At 44.2% G+C, this 17,852-nt stretch overlaps 1 protein-coding gene across 4 annotated transcripts in view; it reads right to left on the bottom strand.

Annotated features, from left to right (window-relative positions):
• Window positions 1–15,892, bottom strand: part of OPTN (optineurin) — a 45,430-nt gene extending 29,538 nt beyond the window's left edge. Inside the window, exons 1-5 of one of the 4 annotated variants that reach the window (XM_047740993.1) lie at window positions 15,711–15,892; window positions 14,935–15,042; window positions 8,653–8,829; window positions 7,848–8,050; window positions 1,825–2,007 (exon numbers count right to left, since the gene is read on the bottom strand). In XM_047740993.1, the coding sequence (XP_047596949.1) occupies window positions 1,825–2,007; window positions 7,848–8,050; window positions 8,653–8,818 (552 nt within the window). In that variant the 5' untranslated portion in view covers window positions 8,819–8,829; window positions 14,935–15,042; window positions 15,711–15,892. Of the gene's footprint in view, window positions 1–1,824; window positions 2,008–7,847; window positions 8,051–8,652; window positions 8,830–13,848; window positions 13,870–14,934; window positions 15,043–15,710 lie in introns of those variants that run through there. The other 3 variants (XM_047740992.1, XM_047740991.1, XM_047740990.1) reach the window with 3 other exon arrangements.
• Window positions 15,893–17,852: the final 1,960 nt, after the last annotated feature.

Genomic DNA, 17,852 nt, shown 5'->3' on the forward strand with positions numbered 1-17,852 from the left:
ACAAAGATGGATCTAGACAATTCTGATTGTGTACATTTTTCCTAAACCTTGGGCAGTGTTTTCCAGTTCACAAGAAGCAAGGCAAGTAAAGCATGTTTACACTAAAACTAACTGTCACTCATTGGACCAGTGGAGGAGCATATTGTGCTCACCATGCGCCCCAAAGAAAGAAGCCTCATTTGGAAACTTCTCATATGCTCCTTGGCCTTCCTGAATTTTGCCGGGTATCTGGAGAAGGTGAAAGCTGTTCAATCAAACCTGCATTTCATTATCTTTGGTCATCTGCAGAAAGGGTACTCTGGCAAAGCGTGCTTTCCATTTGGTATTTCAATTCTCCTGATTTCGGCTGCTATGAACGCTCCTGAAGATTTATTAGGGAGCATGGATGGCAAAGTTACTAAGAGCTGTCTCCCCATGCTACTACTCTTCAGTGCAACAAAGGAACTGGAAAGCAAAGAAAGTCACACACTAATAATTCTGACACGCCCAGGAGTTCAGCTTTTTACAAGCTTCCCACGCATTACCTACAAGGTCCATATTTCTCTCTCAGAGACACTCTCTTTTTTCCTGTCTGATGTACGGTCTGATAAAGCTAACATGCCAGTGGGTATCACCGAGGATCTTATCCTTGTGGGTTTTTCTCCCTCAACATTTAATATTTTCTAGCGGTGATGAACGAGAGTGGCTCTGTGGCTCCCAGACACGGACACCACAGATACTCGTCATATGCTCAGGAACGGGCCGGCACATGCCACTTCACTGAGCTCACTTTCTTTTCGGTTCCACAGAAACGTGTCAGACACCCAGGGCTTCATCCTCAGCTCCTGGAGGTGCCCAAGCAGCTGCTGTTAGAAGCAGGGGCAAAGCCAAGATCAACCCTCAACCACAACCCCAGTGGCACTACTTTCTTTTCCTCACTTCTTGTTTTTAATAAACCAAGGTTCCTCATAAGGTTGTCTGAAAAGAGGCTTCTATTATTAAAAAGTATTTTAAAGCCATCAGTTTGCCCCACCTTCTCATGAGTCTGTACACCCAAGTGCAGTGGAGGACATAGTGAAGGACCTGGTCTGGAAAAGTGTATATTTTCTGTTTTGTTTTTTAGATCAGTCACAAGATACCTGATTTGTCAGTACCTATGGGAAGGAAAAGAAAAACTAACCCTATCCCTTATGTCATAAAAAAATGATCAGTATTTTTCTTTTTTTTTTTTTTAAGATTTTATTTATTTATTTGTCAGAGAGAGAGAGAGGGAGAGAGAGCAAGCATAGGCAGACAGAATGGCAGGCAGAGGCAGAGGGAGAAGCAGGCTCCCTGATGAGCAAGAAGCCCGATGTGGGACTCGATCCCAGGACGCTGGGATCATGACCTGAGCCGAAGGCAGCTGCTTAACCAACTGAGCCACCCAGGCATCCCAATCAGTATTTTTCCATTTCAGCCATGATAGCCCTCATGAGGGTTAAGACTTTTATTTATTTATTTATTTTTTTGAGAGCAAAACAGAGAGAGAGCACATGTGCAAGCAAGGGTAGGGACAGGGGGAGAGAGAGAATCCCAAGCAGGCTCCATGACTCAAGCAGGATCTCATAACCCTGAGATGGGGACCTGAGCCGAAATAGAGAGTCAGACGCTTAACCCACCGAGCCACCCAGGCACCCCTAGGATTATGTCATACTTAAAAACGAGAGCCAATTTATCTTGGTGATATTGATGCTCAAACTCCCGCCCTCTTTGGCTTTGGTGTGTTGAAAAGACATGATGGTAATCTAGGTGTCTAGGTGAGCTTTTGTAATTTGCTGAAAATGAAATCAAAACCAGGACACTTACAGCTATCTTGATTTCAACAAAGGAGTCTTCAGAAGAGCCCCCCGAATTCAGCTTGAGCTGTAGTTCTGACACAATCCCCAGCAGATCTGCTTTTTCAGCTTGGAGATAGGCCACCTGGGTCTTCAGCTGCTCGAGTTCCTGGTCTGCTTCTGCCTTGGGGACTTTGGGGTCCCCAGTGGGGTCCTGGAAATGATGAGAAGCAAAGTGAATGAGCAAATCAAACTAACACCTGGTCATCAAACTCAAGTGTTCCCACACCCCCTGGCAAGGCAGCTACACTTTACAGTAGAAAATTCTAGCCTTTTCTTGGAGATATATTGTGATACAACATTTCAAATGGAAGATTTTACATTATTTTATTATATTCAAACAACACAAAGTTAAAATAATCTCATGACAAGAAAGAAAGGCTTTCTCAGCATACAGGATAATATAACATGAAAGAAACCAATCAGACTTTGACAACGGTAAAGTTGTCCAAAACCTCAGATAATAAGGACAAAAAGCTACCAAATCAACCCCTTGCCTTTTTTCTTCCCACACAAAGGCAGACCCACCCTCGTTCTCTCCATACTTGTCATGTATAGTTTGAAGTCAAAGCATCAAGCCTTCTCATTACATGAAACATGAATGGTAAAGACAATGCAAAGTCCTAAATTCTCTCAGGCAGTCTGTTACACTCTATGTTGGTGTTTTTTTAGGCTGCTAAAAGTAAGCCCAGGGAGAAATAAGAAAACTGAAAATTTGGAGGCTGCTATGAAAGGCAAAAAAATTAAATTTCAGCCTATGTCAACACGAAGAATAAGTACTCCTATTTACTAATAACAAGTATGTGTTGCATTCCTCTTATTACACTTATACCTGTGACAAAGTCTTAAGAGAAAGGGTCTGTTTAGATGCAGTGTTTTCATCTGGGAGCAGAGAAAACAGATTCCAGTCCACAGCCTGCTAATCGCTGTCACCCTGAGCAGATTTACTTAATGTCTTGGCCTCGGTTGTGTTGGGTTAGAAAGGAAGACATGGCCCCAAGTGGTCTCCGTGGTCCCTTCCAGCCGTGACCTAGGAGGCCTCTCTGATTCCCTCCTCAGGAAACCTTCATTGTGTTTATGGGCATGGTGCCACCAGAAATCCACACTTGAGGTTATCAGAGCATTATAACACAGCAATTCTCTCTCTCTCTCTCTCTCTCTCTCACACACACACACACACACAGACACACACACACACCCATCTCCATGATAGATTTCCTAAGGAACCAGAAATAGACCTAAAGGCTGTTAGGAGAACCAAAAAGCATCAAAAGGATTCATGTAAACAATTGGTCCCTGAAATATTGAAACCTGGAGAAAAAGGTATTAATATGCAGCACGGGACTGTCTCTCACACCAGTGAGATCATGTTCTTGCTTCACTGGGAGTGCTCCCTTGCCAGGAAACAACCATAGGCCTGAGAGAAAAGAACTCATTGTGAAGCTGAAGAGTTAGATATTCAGGGAAAGGTTATCAGCCTGGGCATCCTCTCTTGGTAATGACTCATTCCAAAGAAATGAAACTGTGAAAGCGGTAGAAAGCCAAAGGAGAGGCCCTACTTAGCCTGGACTAGGAAGCAAGCAGGTAAGGGCAAAGTCAGGGTCTATTAGGTATCTTCACATTTTCCTGCTGGACCCCTCTGAGGACATTTTATAGAATGGATTAAAAAAAAAATTTTTTTTTAAGAGAGAGTGAGTGTGTTAGTGGGGGTGAGGAGGGACAGAGGGAGGGAGACAGAATTCTAAGCAGGTTGCACACCCAGTGAGGAGCCCAACTCGGGTCTTGGTCTCATGACCCTGAGATCATGAACTGAGCTGAAATCAAGAGTCAGATACCCAACTGACTGAGCCACCCAGGCACCTCAGAATGGATTTTTATAACCACCTTGGCGTAAGTGTAGGAAACAGAGTTTTAAGCAAGTGTCTGATGACAAAGGATATAAGGCCATGATTCTAGAATCTCAGACTTGTCAGGGTAATCTTCTTTTTTACAAGGGTGAGGATCTTTTCACTATCTTGGGAAATTCCTATCTACTTATTTGGCCATAAAATACCTCACAAGGTAACATTTTAAATCTCTCTTCATTTCACTACTGAGACTCCTTTCAATCCTTTCCTGGACTAGAATTCACATGTTGTTGTTGTTGTTTAATTTTTTATTTTTTCAACATGACAGTATTCATTATTTTTGCACCACACCCAGTGCTCCATGCAATCTGTGCCTTCTACAATACCCACTACCTGGATCCCCCAACCTCCCACCCCCCGACCCTTCAAAACCCTCAGATTGTTTTTCAGAGTCCATAGTCTCTCATGGTTCACCTCCCCTTCCAGTTTCCCTCAACTCCCTTCTCCTCTCCATCTCCCCAGATATGGACTCTCAACTCTATGGTCAATTAATCTTCGACAAAACAGGAAAAAATATACAGTGGAAAAAAGACAGTCTCTTCAATAAATGGTGCTGGGAAACTGGACAGCTATATGCAGAAGAATGAAACTCGACCATTCTCTTACACCATACACAAAGATAAACTCAAAATGGATAAAAGGTCTCAACACAGGACAGGAATCCATCAGAATCCTAGAGGAGAACATAGGCAGCAACCTCTTCGATATCAGCCACAGCAACTTCTTTCAAGATATATCTCCAAAGGCAAAGGAAACAAAAGCAAAGATGAGCTTTTGGGACTTCATCAAGATCAAAAGCTTCTGCACAGCAAAGGAAACAGTCAAAAAAACAAAGAGGCAACCCACAGAATGGGAGAAGATATTTGCAAATGACAGTACAGACAAAAGGTTGATATCCAGGATCTATAAAGAACTCCTCAAACTCAACACACACAAAACAGAGAATCATATCAAAAAATGGGCAGAAGATATGAACAGACACTTCTCCAACGAAGACATACAAATGGCTATCAGACACATGAAAAAATGTTCATCATCACTAGCCATCAGGGAGATTCAAATTAAAACCACATTGAGATATCACCTTACACAAGTTAGAATGGCCAAAATTAGCAAGACAGGAAACAACGTGTGTTGGAGAGGATGTGGAGAAAGGGGAACCCTCTTCCACTGTTGGTGGGAATGCAAGTTGATGCAGCCACTTTGGAGAACAGTGTGGAGATTCCTCAAGAAATTAAAAATAGAGCTTCCCTATGACCCTGCCATTGCACTACTGGGTATTTACCCCAAAGATACAGATGTAGCGAAAAGAAGAGCCATCTGTACCCCAATGTTTATAGCGGCAGTGGCCATGGTCGCCAAACTGTGGAAAGAACCAAGATGCCCTTCAATGGACGAATGGATAAGGAAGATGTGGTCCATATACACTATGGAGTATTATGCCTCCATCAGAAAGGATGAATACCCAACTCTTGTAGCAACATGGACAGGACTGGAAGAGATTATGCTGAGTGAAATAAGTCAAGCAGAGAAAGTTATCATATGGTTTCACTTATTTGTGGAGCATAACAAATAGAACTCACATGTTTTATTCTCTCTGATCAAACTCAACTCCATGATTTGTTACCTTTCATCACTTTTGAATGCTTGCCCTTGACCTTCAAGCAACACAACGGCTCTCCTTGTGTACTTGTACCATGTCTCCAACTTGCTGTCCCGGAAATCCACCCAGGCTACCATGCATTTTATAATCCTAGAAGAAATACCCAGCTAATGATCTCTACCTAGCAATCTGTACCATTAAAAGTTAAAAAGTTCTCTCTACAGATGGTAATAATGTATAATTCTGTGAGTTGGACAGAACCATGAAAACCTCAGCCTCACCCTGAGGATCAGAAGGCAGATCTCCAAAAGAAATGCCCTATTCCCTTTCATTGTGTGGCACAGAACACGTGAGAGGCCCTGGTGGCTGGAGGGTCTTCCCTGGAGAGATGCAGCAAGGATGGGTTAGCAAGAGTGAGAAAAGGCAGGGTCTGGGAGAGCTCTAAGTCAGGAAGACGACAGCCTAAATTGTACAAATCATCTCAACTGGTCCATGAAATAAAAATTAAAGCAGAGGCAGGGAGGCAATAGGCAGGCCTGGGAGGCACATTTCTGGGGAGAGAAGGCTGATGACCAAGGATATTAAAGAGCCATAAATGTCTCTTTGTCCAAGTACCCATGTCCTCTGTCGCAAGGACTCACTTCTGAGTCGTGCTTATAGCTTGTTTCAGCTATCTTCTGCATTGAAAGAAGCTGTCTGGAGCTCCAGCTTCTTCTCTCCATCTCTTCCAATACTGGGACTTCTTAGGAAAACGCATACACAGATGATTTCAAGCAAACTGCTCTGGAAGCTTCTTTCTGGGCTTCAATGTGATAGGCCCCAACAGACTGATGCCAACTGTCAGCTCACATCCCAAAAGCCAAGGAGGAAAACAGTGTAAGATATTTTCTGGGGCACCTGGCTGGCCCAGTCAGTTAAGCAGATGACTTTGGTTGCGGTCATGATCTTGGGGTCCTGGGATCGAGCCTCACTTTGGGCTCTGCGCTCAGTGGGGAGTCTGCTTGTCCCTCTGCCCTTCTACCCAGCTTGTACACTCTTTCTCTCTCAGGTAAAAAAATATTAAAACAAAGATATTTTCTTTTTTTTTTTTTTTTTTTTTTTTTTTTTTTAAAGAGTTTTTTATTTATTCATTTGACAGATAGAGATCACAAGTAGGTAGAGAGACAGGCAGAGAGAGGAGCTCGGAAGCAGGCTCCCCGCTGAGCAGAGAGCCCGATGCGGGGCTCGATCCGAGGACCCTGGGATCATGACCTGAGCCAAAGGCAGAGGCTTTAACCCTCTGAGCCACCCAGGCGCCCCAAAACAAAGATATTTTCTTAAAGAGAGTAGAAAATTATTAAGATATCCTAGGGGATCATTTTTTCAGAGTATTCTACCTTGCAAATATTTAGATACCGAGAGATTTCCCTCAAAGAAGTAACTTAATGTTTTTTGAACTGTAAGACAAGTTGAAGCATTAGATGTGATAGATCTAATCAGCAATGAATAATTTCCTAAACAAATATAAGTTTATTCAAGCAGAATGTTCACACGGTCCCATAAGCAGGGATCGATGAGTAAAGCCCTGACATAAAGCACAATATAGTTCCCTAAACAACTTTTCATTCTTCAGGTTATTCCATATTGTCCCCCCCGCCTTTTTTTTTCCTCTTATCTTTCTTCGTTTGCATACTTTACCCAAGAAATCAGAGATCAACAGGGTTCAAGGTATCTCAAGGAACATCTCTGAAGTCTGGGTTTCTATCCTCCCTGAATCAAACCAGTGGTCCATCCCTCAGGGGGCTGCTAAGTTCCAGGTCGGGAAAACAAGGAACAGCAGATGCCCAGCCTAAGGAACAACCAGTCCTCAGAATATGGGCAGATGCTTCAGATGGGTTCTGATACATATTTTCTCACTAACAACTTTGGCACCCACTCTTGGCCATGAGCACATTTCTCAGGTTCTTTGGGTCAATGAAAATGTGGCAAACTGACAGCCTCCTATCACAACATGATACGTATTGCACCACTTTTCAAAAGTAGATATAAAAAAGAAAAGTAGATGTAAAATGTAAAGTGAGGAATCTCTATTTTAGACTTAGGAAAAGACTAAAATAGTAAGTAAAACTTGGGAGTAATAGTTTTTTTAATGTAATTTTCTATCAAAGACATAAACTAAAAGCTGACACTTGGATGGTTCAAGGCAGAGGTTCTCCTGCACGGTCTATAATGAATACAAAATACTGACTTATAACCGCAACCTTCTTTTGACTATAATCAATACGGTCAAAACCCTCCCCCAACAGATTTCCCTCCCCCAACAGAGACTGCACACGACCCTTGAAACTGCAGCCACCTTCTCAGGAAGAACAGTTCTTTCAAATGATACAAAATACTCATCTAGCCTGAACCATGAAAGGTTTTGATCTAGAAGTCTAGATAAGGAAGATTCCACTCTAAATATTAATAAAATAAAATAAAATCACAACTGATTAGTCTGCTCACCTCAAGGGACTTTTCCATTTTCCCTTTTAGTTTTTCAAGTTCTTCCTTCAATTTTTCCTTTTCATGACTCAAAGCCATGAGGCGCTCTTTGGCTTCTTTGCTCTGTATCTCAAAAAAGAGGCGTTCTTCCTTCTGTTTCTCTGTCCAGGCTGAAAGCTCTTCAAATCGCCCTTTCATTGCCTGATTATTTAGCTTCATGGCTTCTGTATGGGGTTCAGAGTGAGAGTGTCACACATCAGACTCGATTTGATGAATCCAACCTCCAACCACCCTCATCACTTGGCTGTGAACCTAAAGAAGCCCTCCTTGGCCTGGACCCCAGGGTTGGCAGGAAATGTAGGAAGTTGAGTGGTTTTTGTTTCCAGACAAGACTCGGGGGCCTAATGTCATTTCTAGTCCTCCAAAGACTCCAGAAAATAAAACTAGTTTGGGTTCCTCCATGACGGCACACGTGCTAGAGCACTGATTTGAACACAGGTCCTGCCAGAAGCCATGGCCGGAGATCCCAGAATGCGTTCTATGAACAGGGTCATATTTAGAACTCTGTAATTCTTCCTTTCTTTCTAAAGGGACTCTATTTCATTACACCATTTCCCTGGGGTGTGTAAGTACCTTTTATTCTTACCTGTATCCCAAAAGTAAACAATGGAAACAATTTTAGCTTTACCAAAAGCTAAACTCTGTGCTCTTTCTCCCGCTAGTGAAAGAAAGAGAAGGGAATTCACTAACAAGCTTTTTGACAGAAAGATGCTGTTCATGAAGGCCCAGGGTGAATGAAGAAACATGGTAGCCAGGGGCTTCTCACCTTTGAGCTGATGGTTCTCAATCAGGAGCTCCTTCATCTGCCGCAGCAGCTCCTCTGGGGTGAACGTGTCCAGGTTTGGGTGAGCCAGGTTGGGGGGCCCATTTCCCGTGGTTTCGTTGCGGCTGTCCCCCTTTTCAGTCAGGCAGCTAAGTGGTTGGTGGGACATGGCTGCAGGACCTAGGGAAACGTCACAGACTGAAGAGAGAGCTATCTTCCCACTGCAAGGTGCTCCCCTGAGTCCCACAAATCCATGGGCAACTGCTAGTGTGTATTCCAAAAGTTGCCTCCTTCCTCTCCAATTCTTTTTTGGACACTTTTAGTTCTTCCCTTTTAAACAAAGAGGTGTATTCTAGCCTCCGTACGTTGTGAGTGTGCCCATGTGTCTATGTGCATGGGTGCAGCGAGGGCCTGAGAGATGGAGGAGGGAGAGAAGAGCATGAGAATCAGAGATCCTAACAGAAATTCAAGGCTTCCAAACGTACATTTGTAGATATGGGTAAAGTATCATTAAACTGGTTTTCCTATGCAAATCTTTCAAACTCAGATCTTTTTGTTTTGGGTGAACTGCACATAAAGCTGCTAAAATATCTCCATATTTTATCTCTTGAATTTTGGCTAAGAGGAAAGGGAGAAGGAACATTTCTTGGATGCTTACTACATGCTGAATCACCGCAGCCAACACATCAGTTTCTAATCCTCACTAAAACCCAACCGGATGGCTACTTGACAGGAGACAGAGCTGAGCTCCCAGCGGTGTTAGAGCTCGGCTGAGGTCACTTCAGAAGAGGTATGAACTATAGGAGTATGAATAATACCAAAACCCAGCTCCGTCATACAATAAAGATGCTACTGAATATTTAGGCTTTAATATTCAATAATTCTGCAAGGCATCCTAAAAAGACTAAGAAAACTTGCTCACTTACTGCATATTCTGAGAATATTTTAAGCATACCACTTTATTTTTTAGAGAGGTCAATGTGGACATAAATGAGACAGACAAGACAAGAAAGACAAGATGGACAAAAATAAGATCCGTTTATGTATGCCCTACCACCTGGGTAAACATACGAATCTCATCTAACAACTGGAGGCATGCTACACGCAAACATTTTCTTTTTTGTGCTTCATGATGATCATGATAAGCCTTGTCATGGAAGATGAAGAAGGATAAGTGCCCTCTTTCTGATACAGCACCGTATCATTAACAGCTAGGAGTGTGTTTGGTGACTGTCTATTAAAATGCAACCAAACACACAGGTTGTGGTACAGTGCTTTTCCCCCACCCCCAATGGAAGCAATGCCTGGGGTTCTCTGGAGGCCCCCTGGACCCAAGAGCCTGGTGATCTACTTTTGGTCTGAAGAAACCTGCAGGTCATGAGGGACAGTACCATGACAGGACAGCAGACTCCAGCTTCTCCCCTGAGCAGCCACCTTAAGGAGAGGCAGTCCCATGAAATGCTTTAAGGAGGATGTCAGTTTCTGAAGTGAAAAGCATTGATGAGGCATACTATCACACTGTGGGCCTCTGGAAGGTAGCCTATGTTCTACATATCCTAATGCATGAGTAAAGTGGTCTAGTGCTGAGGTGGGCTCCTAGTATTCAGTGATGAGAATAGACTGCTTTTGGTTTCCCCAATAAAATAATCTGGATGAAATAATTTAAAAGGGAGAAAGCCGGTTTCTGGATTTCTGTAACATTTGTTTTTGCACAGTATGATGTTGGAGCTAACCTTTCATAAACATGGGTTTTTACCAAATAATAGGAATACTAAAGAGACCTAAAGATAAAATCCTCACAATGTGCCCCAATGTTTAGAGCAGCAATGTCCACAATAACCAAAATATGGAAAAAGCCCAGATGTCCATTGACAGATGAATAGATAAAGAAGATGTGGTATATATCTGCATGGAATATTACTCAGCCATGAAAAAAAATCTTGCCATTTGCAATGACATGGATGGAACTAGAGAGTATTAAGCTAAGCGAAATAAGTCAGTCAAAGAAAGAAAAATACATGATTTCATTCATGTGTGGAATTTTAGAAACAAAACAGAGGAACATAGGGGAAGGGAAGGAAAAATAAAACAAGATAAAAACAGAGAGGGAAGCAAACCATAAATCTTAAATCTTAAATCTAGGGAACAAACGGAGGGTTGCTGGAGGGGAGGTGGGTGAGGGATGGGGTAATTAGGTGATGGGCATTAAGGAGGGCACTTGACAGAATGAACACAGGGTGTTCTTTTTTTTTTTTTTTTTTTCCCTGAGATAGAGCACAAGTGGAGGGGGAGGGGCAGAGGGAGAAGGAGTAGCAGGCTCCCCGCTGGGCAGGGAGCCTGTCATAGGGCTCCAGCACAGGACCCTGAGATCATGACCTGAGCCAAAGGCAGACACTTAACCAACTGAGTCCCCCAGGCTCCCCAGCACTGCATGTTCTGTGCAACTGATGAATCACTAAATTCTATCCCTGAAACTAACAGTACACTATATGTTAAATTGAATTTAATAAAAAATTTTAAAAACCTTACAATATGTATCATTTACTTGTCAACTGTCCAGTTTGCTTAGGTATTCAATGATTATAATACTTTGCAAAAGCAAATGGAAACATTCAACAGATTTTTTTTTTAAGTTCCTAAGCAGTTCTCTAGAGATGTGCTTAATTTCATTTTAGTACATACACATTTCTCCTTAATTGTTTTTCCAAGAAAGAGGAAAGGGGAGAGAAGAGGGAAGGGCAGGGGAGGCAGGGAAGAGGAAGAGAGGGGAGGGGAGAAAAGAAAGATTTTCTCTTGAAAATTATCCAGGTTATTTTTCCTCTTCAACTTTCCTTTATACTTCCTTTAGACATCCACAATAAAGTTAAAACTGGTTCTAGCTGTTTTATCAGGGCTTCTTTTTCAGGTTGCCCAGATTTTAGGACATGAGGGGGAAAAGCAGGGTCACGCCAGGGGTCAGTAGAAAAAACACTGGCTGCCTTACCCAGATGTGTGACCTCTTATGATAATTTACTGACTTGTCTAGCGAATGATGATCATTACATTTGCTTTTAGCTCAAAAACCCCATGAAAAGTATTCTTGAATTTCTAGGAAGATTCAACACCCGCCCCCCATCCAACACACACAACCTAGCACCATCATGGCCATGCCACCATATGTATTATATGCCTGTCCTAATCACAGCAAACACTTCATTATCCAGCATTGTTAGGAAAAATTATTTGGTAATTCAAATGTCATAGGAAATAAGAAGTTAGTGTATATGCCAAACATAAGCATGTAAATACTTATTACCAAATTGTTACCAAAAGCAACTTAATTGTTTTTTAGTGACCCAAAGAGCACCCTATGATTTTAGGTATTTTGGGGGGCATCATTATGAGTTATGAGTACAGTGCCTATGTGAAATGTCTATTGGTAGAGCACCGTTTAGGGAAAGCTGAATTTTCTAAGTCTTTAATATCGCCTTAAGCTACATTCAATTGAACAAATACAGAGATAAATTATAAATTCTTGCACACATTTCCAAAGGTTATAGAAATTGGAACTAAGCCATTTATTCCAAGGTTCTATCCATTAACAGAATTGCTTTTTTCTTTTTTTTTTTTTAAATAACAGAATTTCTCATAAAAATCCAACTAACCTGGATCTGAAACATGTCTTTTTTTTCTTTCTTTTGTTTCTTTAATATAAGTTCTATGTCCAACATGGGGCTTGAACTCATTGCTCTGAGATCAAAAGTCACATACTCTACTGAGTCAGCCAAGCATCCTTGAAACACGTCATTTCTAAGCAAAGGTGATATTTAACTACAGAAGGGTGAATTAATTTACCACAGGATTTATCAAGATTTCACCAGTGAGGAAGACAGCAAACTACCTGGAAGAATTTCCTTGATTTTATTCCCAGTCCTATTTGAATTCTTAACGATATTATCATTTTTAATTCCAGAGGTCAAGTAGCAATGACTTGACTCTGTGGGTGTGGGCATGAGCTTAAATCTCATTTCTGAGTTGGCCTTACAAATGATCCAGTCCAACTTCTTACTCGATGCAAGAATCTCTTATCTGGTTTCCATGGAAGAGCGTCATACAGACTGGGCCTAAAAGGCTTCTGACAGAATATATGAGCAATGACTTTGGCAGGCAACACAGCCCATTCTGTTCCAGGACCATTCCCATCATTAGAAAGTCATCCTATATCGAACAGAGATCTGCCTTATACTGACTTCCACCCACTGGACATTGGACCAGTGCCCACTGGTCATGCAGAATAAGTCCAGGCCCTACCCTGGTGTGTTCTAAACTGGCTTAATAAGGATTCACAGGTTCAATCCCTGCATGAATAAATTAATTTTAAACAGTAAAAACCTATTTCTTGATCAGAGACATTAGGTGGCTGAGATTGTAGAATCATGGCCTTATAACCCCCATCCTCAGACCCTTGGGTAACACTCCGTGTCCTACGCTTATGCCAGCGTGGGGGGGCTGAGTGTGATCCCAAGATTACATCAACTAAAACCATCATCATCCTGGAAAAAGAACTCAAAGCCTGTATCCAATGAAGGGGGAAAAAGCAGCTTCACTTTTCATGCCAGAAATGGTATTCTGATTTTGTAATTTGCTAACCTACAGAAAATGGAAATCGATTTACCCTTCTCATGTAAGGCAGGGGCCTGGGAGTATCCTGATTCTCTCCATTGGAGTCTCATGGGTCAGTAAGTTGCTGGTACTTCCTCCTCCTTCCCATCCTTGCCAGCTTAGGTCAGGCCCTCCGTGTCTTGTCTCAATTACAGTAGCGATGCACTCCACAGAGTACAGGATTTTTGTCTGTTCTGTGCACGACTGTGTCCCCGGCATCGAGAATTCTTGCTGAGTAGTTACCTACACGGTCTGCCTGGCCTCTTTCTACAGTAGTCCCCCTACCACTACAGATTCTTTCCCAGCATGAGGTCACCCTCCTGCTGAAAACCCTTCCCATGCAAGGCAGAATTACAGCTCCTAAATGAGAAAAACGTGGCCTTTCAGAGTCTGGCCTCCACTTACTCACCGGTATCATCTCTTGTCACCATGCCACTGGCACGCAAGGCACATGAAAGAGCTCACAGTTTCCCGCTCTCTTCCGCTTCTTTGCCCTTATCTCTGTTCTCCCCTCTGCACAAAATATCTGGCCCCACGTCTGCCCTGGCAAATACCCACCAGACAGCTCCATGTCCAGCTGAGATAGATGGCTGTGTAAAATAGACTCTTCTTTCCTCTCAGTAACCAGTAGCACTGGGCTCTTTCTGCAAAGTTCTATGATCATCCCATTCCAGGAGATCGTCCGTCAAACTTCAGGGAAGGTCTCTATTTTATTCTACCTTGTGAGCGGCGCACAGCAGGCTCTCAGTAAATGTTCGTTGAAATGAAATGAAAATACAGTGCAATGAGGTATTTTAAGGTCTAGCACTAGTAAGACACTTTCTGCTCTATAGTGACAAACCCAGCACGCTAGTATTATGAGTTTTTCTACAACTCTATGGCACTCATTCCCTAATTCTTGACCTCAACTTTTAAAACTTGTTTTGAAAATTAGCACTGTTTCTTTTATTATCCCCAAAGGTATCTGAGTGTCATTTCATAAAACACATCCTATTATCCCATCCTCATATACATGTCAAAATGAAAACCTTTAAAATAATATTTTCCTCTGAAACAGACTTCACTTCTCAAAAACGGAGTTTAATTTCTTCCTTTTCCTGTGGATTTACTAATCCCACTGATTCCAAGGAACATATCAAATAGTTCAGGTCTCTATAAAATTCAGGAAAAGCAGGGCTTGGAGAGGAAAATACCCATGTATCCTTACTTAAGGGAGAGGGTTCTGAAGGAAGGTAATACAATGGCCAATTTCTTTCAAGAATAAAGTTTGTTTTTGTTTTTTGGAGGGGTTAGTTGGACTCCACAGCATAATATGCAACCTGAGATCAGTTACCAAAAAAAGACGTTATTTTTATAATGTACATAATATACAAAGAACCACTAGAAGTGGCCCAGTAGAAAAACAGATCAGTCACTTGGAAGATTCCTGTCCCAGTCCTCTCTCTCCAGGCCACATTTAAACTTCACTTGCCTTGTCCATTCCTAGGGCAGTTCCTGGCCTTTGCCTCTGCCCCAGGATCTCTCCAGCCCAGCACAAACTGGGCACATCCTGGGAGGTAGCCAGGGTTCTCTAGTTCTTCTCTCCCTAGGCAAAGAGCAAGGGGAGGGGCTGGTTCTTGTGTTAATAGCGCTGCTCTTGCTTACCAGATCTGAGGCTTTTGAGGTCCTAATACCTCCTTACTGGACCACGGTTCTGTTTTCCACTTCATCCTTCAATAGTTCTGGGGCATACATTTCCATACAACAGTTTTCCTGGAGGAGGAGGCCAGACCAGAATCTGGGTTTCGTTTTCTCTTAGCGATGCTGACTCTGCCTCCAGCTTACACATTTCCCATAGGAAAAACAATTCCTCTGGGGTTCTCAGCCTCATGGAGCATTCATGGTCTATGTATGTATATACACACAAACACATACACACACACATGCTCTCCCGGACACAACGGTTTATGAAGATTCCCTTCAGCTGTTCAGAAGTCCCAGCCCCTTAGAGAGAGAGGTCACCTGTTCCTTAGTGTCCCTGGGCCACCTCAAAAAGCTAGAATAGTTTTCGTTTCTCAAAGGTATACATTTAACCACTTCCTATATAATGAGGAACTGGCTGTAATCATTCCCAACCTGCGGGAGGATGTCACCCTCAAACAACCTCCGTGACCTACAGAGGAAGTCACCGGCGGCCAACCGGGCCGGTAAAAAAAGGGGGGAGGGAGCTTTGGGATGGCTGCCCCGCTGCCCTTTCCCACCAGGTCAGAATTCGCCCAGGCCCGGAAACCCTCCCAGGCAGGGGAAAGGACGTCCCATCCCTCGCCATCGCACCCGACAGGCTCCGGCGTCGCAGGGAACGGGGCCAGGGGAACAGCTTCCAAGGCGGAAAGGGAGCCGCCACCTCTCCAAGCCCCTGCCCGCCCTCTGCCCCAGCTCACCCCGCGCCCGCGCTCTGGCCTCTATCGGGGTCACTGCTCTCTCGGCATCGCGCCCACTGGGGGAGGGCTCCGGACCCGGATGCAGACGCAGACCAGGGGACCCGCCAGGGGCAGCGATCCCGGCTCGGGGAGCCTCGGGCTGACTTGCGGCTTCGCGACCCCGCCCAGCGCCGCTCAGCTGACCGCCGCGCGGGCCTCCCCGCCCCCGCCGGGAATTTCCCCGGCCCCGCCCCGCAGTCGCGCCCCCACAGACCCCGCCCCCTCCTCCGGGCGAGCGATCCCAGCCCCGCTGCTCGCGCGGGTAGGGGTCCCCGCCTGGGAAATGAGGGCTAAACAAGTCCGTGAATGGCTGTGACCGGCTGCGCTCACTTAAACAGATAATTAATTAAAGGATGTGCGGAGTCAGTCTCCTCTGCTGGGATCCCTTTACAAGGCTGGAGCCGCAGGGGCTCCCTGCGCCCCACGGAAAAAGGGGTACAGTCCGAGACATCTTTTGACCGAACCCTGGATCTCAGTTAAAAGCCTTACATCTAGGGGCGCCTGGGTGGCTCAGTGGGTTAAAACCTCTGCCTTCAGCTCAGGTCGTGATCCCAGGGTCCTGGGATCGAGCCCCAAATCGGGCTTTCTGCTCAGCGGGGAGCCTGCTTCCCTTCCTCTCTGCCTGCCTCTCTGTCTACTTGTAATCTCTGTCAAATAAATAAATAAAATCTTAAAAAAAAAGCCTTACATCTAATATAGTTAACTGAGCATGCATGGCTTTCCATCCGACTTTGCCCTTAAAATAGACCTTTATTTTTTTTTTAAAGATTTTTTATTTATTTATTTGACAGAGAGAAATCACAAGTAGGCAGAGAGGCAGGCAGAGAGAGAGGAGGAAGCAGGCTCCCCACTGAGCAGAAAGCCGGATGTGGGGCTCGAACCCAGGACCTGGGATCATGACCTGAGCCGAAGGCAGCGGCTTAACCCACTGAGCCACCCAGGCGCCCCTAAAATAGGCCTTTAATTAAAAACACAAAGCCTGCAGGATGCTTCTTGGGCTCTTTGTTCCCAGGAGAGGCCAATTGTGGGCGCCTGGATAGTTCAAGTGCCACAGGCAGGTGGTATTACTGGATTGACCCGGGTTGTTTTGGGAAGCAGAAGTATTGATCTACTTGTCCGGGACCGGGGAAGATGCCTCTGGATTAGACAGATTTAAGAGGGAGGAAACCAGACGAGGAAGGAGGAAGCAGCACAGTAATTTGAGTCCTAAGCACAGCGAGAAGGGTTGAGGAAGGACGCAGACACAGAACACAGAAGGGAACTAATAATGAGGTAAAGGTCTGAGCAGGGTCTCGACCAAGGTGGTGAAGCCTGTGCCCCAGAAACAGGACCCCATCAAGACAAGAAAACAGAACTGGGAGAGGGAGAGGGGGAGGAGGGGAGAGCTGTGAAAGGAGAGGGTCGGGCCAAAGATCAAAAAGGACTTTAAATACCAGACTTACACCCTATCCTTAACCCCTAACCCCAACCCAGCAGTAATCTGGGCTTTTATTCTCTGGAATCTCTGAACTGCAAAATACGCTAACCTGAACCCCTAACCAAGAAAAAAAAGGGGGGGGCGGATTTCATATGCGGTAAGAACTTGAAGAAACTGACGCTGCTCGCCAGTAACACGCAGCTTGTGGTTGTGCGTCCAAACTGCCCAAAGCTTTTAAGGCAAGGGGGAAAAAAAATCCGAATCTAAATGGGAAAAGGCGGATGCGCCCTCTTCTGGCAGCGGGGAAGGATTCAGTTTCACTTTCTAGACCGCCTGCTTCAGTCAGGTTCCCCCTGCCTCGTCTTTCACACCACTCTTGAGTTAATAACCTCTAAAATTGGACTGAGGGGTAGCAAGTCAATCCCTGCCCCACCCCCAACACCCAATTCCCGAGGGTCCCTCCTGAGCCTGTCTGGGTGCCTGGGGTGAGTCCTACTCCCACTGGGTTTCCTTCTATTTTAAACCATATTAAGGTAAGATAAAATTAGTGTAATAGGATTTGGGGGCGGGGAGGCAAGGAAGGAAGGTCGTACACAGGCTGCACTCAGCTGGGGAGTAGTAAGTAAGGTTAGAGTTGAATTTCTGGTGGAGAAATGTTCAAGGGAGTTTTCTCAGCAGTCGGGGAA

Source organism: Lutra lutra, chromosome 8, assembly GCF_902655055.1.
Source record: "Lutra lutra chromosome 8, mLutLut1.2, whole genome shotgun sequence".
Taxonomy (NCBI): Eukaryota; Metazoa; Chordata; class Mammalia; order Carnivora; family Mustelidae; genus Lutra; species Lutra lutra.